Here is a 7484-nt window from a genome sequence, read left to right on the forward strand (position 1 = left end):
AAGACGCGCAACGGTTGGGGAAGCATGACTGACAACGAGTCTTGCGCCACAGCGGCGTGAAAAGACGCAGACGCAGTCGCAGAAGCATGTTTCAGGCTTAAAGCCCTAGTCAGCTAGCCTGGATGCCAGACGAACTTAGCCCCGCCCACAACAATTTGGTCGGGCAGTTCGGTCTGGAGTCGCTCCATTGGGAAAAAATTATGGCCCGACCGGGCCAATCAGATTGTCAGGGCGGGCTTTATACGATGATTGACAGATGATCAACGGTAACGTAATCAACCACGTCATCACAGTGCCCTCGGGTTGAATTCGTTTTCAACAAACATGCCTGCCGCTGGCGAGCTGAGATGTGTAGATGATGCCATTGAGTCTGTTTTAGAAGACATCGACAGCGCATTCATTTTGAAAGAGGAACACAGAACGTGGAGGCGACGCCAGAGCACCGCGCTAATCCCTATCGCCCCGGCGCTTGGCTGTTCACAACGGACACTGAAGCGACGCTGAACCGCCGGGCAGCGCTAATAATATCACCCGTTGATCCAGTAGATCGCTGCACGGCTTTGTGCCAGTCACACCGGAGGCTGAAGCACCGCGCTGCGCCAAGGCTGCCTCGCGGTGCTTCAGCCTCCGGTGTGACCGGCACAATGTTTTAACATGGGAGTGGATGGGAGCCAGCTGTTATTTAAGGCTTGGCGCTGCGCTGAAGCGTCCGGTGTGAACCCAGTAAATAACTCACAATGCGTTGCTTAGCATACGTCACATACTACGTTGCTCTGATTGGTTGTAGGTCTATCCAATTGAGCGAAGAGGAATTTTACTTCCTTGTCAGTTGAAACACGCCCCATAATTTTTTCCCAATGGAGCGACTCCAGACCGAACTGCCCGACCAAAATGTTGTGGGCGGGGCTAAATTCGTCTGGCATCCAGGCTACTAGTCAGCAGGATCACGCAAACAATTCCACAAGCGATTTCCATGAAATTTTGTGTGTGGCCTGAACCAAGAAAGCACTCATTAATTGATGGTGTGTATCCAGATGAGGGAGTGGATCCAGGATTTTTCTTTTTTTTACTTTCTTGCACATTGTGAGGTAGGACGATTTTCCACATTATCACTGTTTTTAAAAGCATAATTCCTGGATCTTGATAAAGAAACATAACAATTGTTTAGGGAACTGTTTCTAGTTAGTCTAGTTATGTGTGAGTGTGTGTGTGTGTGAGTGTGAGTGTGAGTGTGAGTGTGTGTGTGTGTGTGCGAGTGCGAGTGTGTGTGTGTTAGTGTGTGTGTGTGTGTGTGTGTGTGTGTGTGCAAGAAAACCCCATTTAAGAACACCACGTCTTCTTAAATCTTTTTTCTGTTGTGTGTCTTTATTTTTCTCTTCATCCTTCCTCCACATTCACTTCTAATCTCTACGTTGACACCTTCCTTTACAGTTTGAATTATGTAGACATAACAGCGGTTTCGCTGCAGTGATTTCATGAGCAGAAGAAGAATAAATCTTTGTATTGCCTATAGCCTGAGTATCTGAGATCCCCCTTGTCCCCCTGTTAATGTTGTGTTTTCTAGCCTTGTTCCTGACATGAAAAAAAAGAAGTAAACATGAGAATCATGTAACACATGACCAGGCAGCGGACATACACGTTCATAGAAAGAACAATGGCTGTAGACATTATTTACGTGCACACTAAACAAAGAGGGTATATCCTGTAGATAGAAATTAGCATCGAGGACACAGTTTGACCTTTGGACCATTTCGTGGTAGCGTAATAAGAAGCAGCTGACTGTACTACCGATGCTGGTGAAACCACGTTAACAGAGTTAGAGAGATTTTCAGCATGTACAAAAACAATAGTGTGATAATCAGGAGTTTGAGAAACAGTTCCCTGCTCCTCTCCTAGTTCAGAAACTCCATTTGTGATGTGTGAGCGGCTGTCAATGCAAACAGACTTCTTTTGAGATCATGCTGACCACTAGGACATGCTGCAGGGCATTTATCAAAAGTGGTTCATCACATGTGCATTTCCTGGGGAGGGGGGGCTTCACTCGCACGCAAGCCTGCATACATGTATATTTCCCTCCAAAGCAAGGAAAACGCTTTCATAACTACAACTCCAGGCTATCCTCATTAATTTTAGCGGTGGGATCTGGGAAACTCAAGGTGGGTTTTGATGTGAAACTTGTTAATAATTGAAGTTATCCTCATTGTGTGCAGCAGCAATAACAATTGAGTCAACATCAGTGTAGCATTTTTCATTTTTCTTTTAAAACTGCATGAGACAGTTCATTGTGCTCGAGCTAACTCAAGCTTTTTCACCAGTGTCAGTTTTGGTGGCCATAAGTAGATTATTGGCAGATTAGTTCCATTTGTGCCACTTCAGTTATTTAGTGGCTCACAAAGACATGGTTTGCTGAGTGGAATACAGACATATGCTTGTGGAAAATCACTCTTATTTGAAAAAATCATGTATTTTTACAATTCTGTGCTCTCATATAGGAAAATCCTTAAATGTATTGCTTTTTAAGAAAAAGGGAACTAAAAACTGATTAAAACGGCTGAAGCATGTTTGCCCCTAGCACAACCACAATTCAGATTTACGGGTATTGGTATTTGCTCTCTAGGGTTTTGTACTGTTTTTTTTTTACAATACTGGTGTTAGATTGATACTTTTGAAATAGTACTGATGCCTTAAAAATGCTAGAACTGGACATTTTTTTTGAAAAAATCCCTTAACTACCTATATATTATTAATATTACATTATTAATGTTCATTTCTGTACAGAAATCGTAACAAATTAATATCACAAAATAAAAAAATGTCTCCCCACCTCTCGGGCGGACGCAAGGTGCTTCAATCATTTTGTCGTCTTCCTCCCTTTACACAGAATTGTTTTCAAACCTTTGCTGCACGTCCTGACCTCAGAAACCTTTCACCTGATAAAAAGTATTTATAAGTTTGTAAGTATAATGTTATCTAGACAAGTGCAGTGATATGTTTGCTAAGCAGGGAAACTATTTCACTCCAGACCATGGAAACTGAACTGAAGCAAAGAAATCTGGTTAAAGTGTTGTAGAAGCCAATCTTTGTAAGAGTGGACCGAAATCATTTTCTCGAACAATTAAAGGCTTTTAGAACAATACCAGCTGCACTACTGAAACGACTAATCCCATTATATCTAAGTAAAGTCACTCTTTTGTTGATGGTCTTTGAGAGCTTAGTCTTAGTGGAAGACTATTTATGCGGCACTATAATGTACTATTATTTGATATTCTGTAATTACAATGCAGGCACTGTCCCAGTGAAAATTGCTTTAATTGCACTGTGTATACAATTTCAACACACCTACACTCCGGCATCTAGAGTCAAAACCTGGGCAATTATGACCTCCCAAGGAAAATTATTTTGCCTGTTATCCGCCTGCGGTCAGAACGTACTTCTGTGAGAAGGGAGGATTTTGTTACCTTTGAACAGAGCCAGGTTAGCTGCGTTTCTATTGTTTGTGCTACGATAAACTAACCAGCAGCTGGCTTTAGTTTCATGTTTAGCAAACACATGTGAGAGTGGATTCAAGCCTCTCATCTTACTCTCTGCGAGAAAACAAACCCTTTGTTTTCCTACATGTCAAACCCCTGTTTTAAATTACAAATTGTCCAGGAGAAGCTGGAGTTGCAGCGTCATGCAAAGGTAAGATTATCCCTGTAAAACATGTCGAGGTCATTATCACATGCTAGCAGCGAAATCAGAATATAATCTGTCAGACAGCACCCCTCTATTAAAACCTTGTTCTGTTACAAATAAAAGAGACAATGGACGCTGGTACAATAAATAAATTATCTCATTCAATGACTTTTGTAAAGGACTGGAACTACTGTACACACTGAATCTGTGCCACACACACACACACAGCCACACACACAGACACACAAACACACACACACACAATAATAGTCATACACCTAATCCTAACCCCTTTAACCTTATCCTAAATTAAACCTAATCTAACCCGAGCACCAACCATTAAAGGACCCATTGTATGCCCATTTGACCACAGTTGATATGGTTCCTTGGGGTCTTGATGAAATGTCTGTAACATAATTTTGTCAAAATACCACAAGGATCCTTTAAAACAGCACCCTTTTTACCCTGTCTAAAACAGCCCTCCTCAGATTGACCTGTTTTGAGTGCTCCGCCCCCCTCTCCCCCCAAACAGCCCTAAAAAGTGAAGACCGACCGAAATGTCCACTCTCAGATTTGTCTATCTCCAAAATAGTAGAAGAAAAAGTACAATACATAATACTTTAATAAGAAATGAATGATCATTGTTGCACCCAAGTTCTAGTCTTACTGACGGAATTAACATAAAGCAACGGATTAGAGTCGAAACAGGCTGTGTCAGGGCCCACCCACCCAGCCGGTCAGGGAACCAAACAATTCTGAGAAGAAATAAAAGTCTGACCTGCCACTGCAGTCTGTATTATGATAAGCTGCTTAAGCACCATTGTCTAATGTCACTTTCATGTGGAAAAAGGCAACAATGGTGTCTGATCTCATTTAGGGCTTTGCTAACTTTTATGTTTTTGGCAGAGGAAATGGTTGCAGCTGGTTGACTCTCACGTCCAATGTCGAGTCACAACCGTGATTAGGGGTTCAAGATGCCAGAGGTCACTTGTGTCACATGTTCCGGTACCACATTCTCTAGCAACTGCCTAAAGCTATCACTTTAGAAAGGTGCTCCTATCAATCAGTTAATGATTCGATGAATGTATCAAACCATAATGTGGGAGCAGGAACCTGGCCCAATTTAGTTTGATGAGTTATTTTTGCACGGTTTGGGCTTAAACATGTACATAACTGGACAAAAGTTTAGAACAACTCATTCTATCTTGTTTAAGTGAAATTCAAGCTGTTCGAGTCCTTTGAATAGTGTTACATGGGTTAGAGTTAGTAATTTCTTGCCAAAAAATTGACCAATTATATTGCTAATGTAGCTCTAAATGCTCATTGTAGTCCTTCTTGTTCTGTCATTTTAATCCTGGAGCCTAATTGTTGTGTATTCTGCTATGTTCTCTTACTAAAGTGATTTACATCCAAATTACTAATGACACCTTCGCATCACTTCCTGTATGGGTTTCACGCCTCATGTCTTTTAATCTGAAGGGACCAAGGGAAATCAGCTTGACAAAAATGGGTGAGGAGAAGAGAGGGAGAGACCAGGAATAGCTGTGCAAATTTATAGTGATAATAATAATTACAGTAATAATTATACACATGTTACATGATAGAGACCTGCAGAGCAGCCATGCAACTACCTTGTTTTAAAATTCATTGACATGTAAATAAACTCCCTCTGCCTTGTAAGATCATGTGAAGCCCCTGACGGCAACTATTGCTCACTTTGAGGTAAGATTGAGTTGTCTACAGGCTTTTCTTGAATTCCATATGAACTTTGAAATCAGATTTTATTGACTTTGACAACAAACAACAATGGGGACTTGATCAGTTGTGTTATGTTTGTGACCAAAAGGAAGGAAGGAAGCATTAGCACTGTGCAGCCATGACAAATTCCAGGAAAAGGTGAGGCTCATACTTAAAAGCAGTACCCTTTTATGATGATGAGTGTGTGTAGACTGGCTACCTGATATATCCTGTCCTGTACTCATGAACTAAAGGAGCTGACATAATTGCCATGTGAAGTTTAACTGATGGGATAAATAGAAGTACAGAAGCAGGATTCAGTTAGTCTGGCTATGGACTAATGGCTTTACATTAAGACCAAGAGGTCATGGGTATAAGATGTACACTGTCCCTCATAGACACAGACACAGTCCAATTGTTGACTTGTAGGGCTGTTGCTGTAATTTTGTTATTTAGTTAGTTCTGATCTATACACACACATCTACTTTCACTTCAGCAGACAAACTTATTGGGTATATGACAATGTTCCTAATTGTTTGTTATGTGTTCAAGCAATTAAATTTGCAGTGAGTTGTTTTTTTCCAAAGATTTATTTAGTTGTTGTTAACTTTTTAAATAGGATTGATAATGTGGGAGAGCATGGTTGGGTAATATGGTACAGTTATTTAAGGTCTCTAAATGGGGGAAATATGCATTGAGTGACTCCCTGAACCAAAACAAAGATAAACTAAAAAGAATAAGCATATGATCTGCAGTTGTCAGACAAGAGTTAATGGAAAATACAGAATGTCCCTGTCTGCTTAAACTGTTAGCTAACTAGCAGATTATCAGTTTGCTCTCTAGGACAGAGATGATCCAAAAAGCACAGAACAGTCTCTGCATAATTCATTTGCGTTATTCACACTATTCTACACTAATCTGACACTTTATCGCCTAACAAAGGCCGGTAAAGTAAGAGTATGACAGACTGCGGAGGTCGAGATTTCCTACACACGCGTGGTAGGAAAGTGGTTGACCAGTCACAACAAAAGTGGCCATCAGGCCAATCAGAGCGGACTGGGCTTTGGTTGGAGAGGGGCCTTAAAGAGACAAGAGCTAAAACCAAGCATTTCAGGCAGAGGCTGAAAAGAGGAGCGGCAGCAGTGGACAGTCTGAGGAAAGTGATGCGTTTTCAGAACATCACAGCAGCTTTTGTTTGTCTTTTGTCAATTTCATTTCAATGTCTAATATGAGGCTCTTTAGACAAGGTTTGATTTATGGGGAAATGTTTGAAAAATGTTGCTATAAGACTTGTGTGTCTGGTACACTTTGCATGGATTCATCTTTTGCTGAACATATTTATTATATGAAAAAAAAGTACTTGAACAACAAAAATAAACAAAAGTAAAATATACAGAGTCGAAACTGTCACAACATGTTTGAGTGTGTACCTTCAGGCTGTTGCAGGCAGAGGAGCGGGGTTCTCTGGCCGCGCCGTCACCGCGTCCATTCTCCTGCGTGTGCCCTTGCTCAGCTCTGTCCTCCATCCTCCAGAAATGTCTCTGTGTCTCCTTAACAGAAGTCTCCCACGTAATGTAATTTCTTGGCACTGATGCATGCAACCCTGCAAGTGGATAATTCAAGCATGTGACTCACTTCTCATCTTCGGCACAAAAACAGAAACATGTCTACAGCAGTCGGAAGAGGAGAGAGGAGAGACAAAAACACACAAACAATGTGTCCCTGTATTTGTTCTGGAGATCTTCAATCTCAAGTCACAACTAAACAGTCAACAGGGAAGTGACGCATGCTATTTTTGCTCTTTTTTCAGAACAACAGATGGTTGTTTTCAGTTAACCATTTAAAAAACCAGTGTCATAAACTAAACATTCCTACTTATCAGCACTACATTGTTCAGCCAGTAACTGGCATCATGTGACCAAATTGAATAAGGCATAAACTGTGGATGTGAAGCGTGGGACACCCTTAAGCTTTTGAACCTCAATGCTGTATATTTATTCATATACATGAACCACTGAACTCCCATTGCTACTCTTGGTCAGTGTAGGAAACGTTGTATGAAACAAAGACCA

General features: G+C 41.2%; 1 protein-coding gene across 1 annotated transcript in view; it reads right to left on the reverse strand.

The window, feature by feature from the left end:
- The window catches only part of LOC128440027 (solute carrier organic anion transporter family member 1C1), a 39508-nt gene extending 32556 nt beyond the window's left edge, over positions 1 to 6952 (reverse strand). The window contains exon 1 of the mRNA XM_053422602.1: positions 6843 to 6952. Within this exon, the coding sequence (XP_053278577.1) occupies positions 6843 to 6938 (96 nt within the window). The 5' untranslated portion in view covers positions 6939 to 6952. The remainder of the gene's footprint in view (positions 1 to 6842) is intronic.
- Between the last annotated feature and the right edge of the window lie 532 nt (positions 6953 to 7484).

Source organism: Pleuronectes platessa, chromosome 5, assembly GCF_947347685.1.
Source record: "Pleuronectes platessa chromosome 5, fPlePla1.1, whole genome shotgun sequence".
Classification (NCBI taxonomy): domain Eukaryota; kingdom Metazoa; phylum Chordata; class Actinopteri; order Pleuronectiformes; family Pleuronectidae; genus Pleuronectes; species Pleuronectes platessa.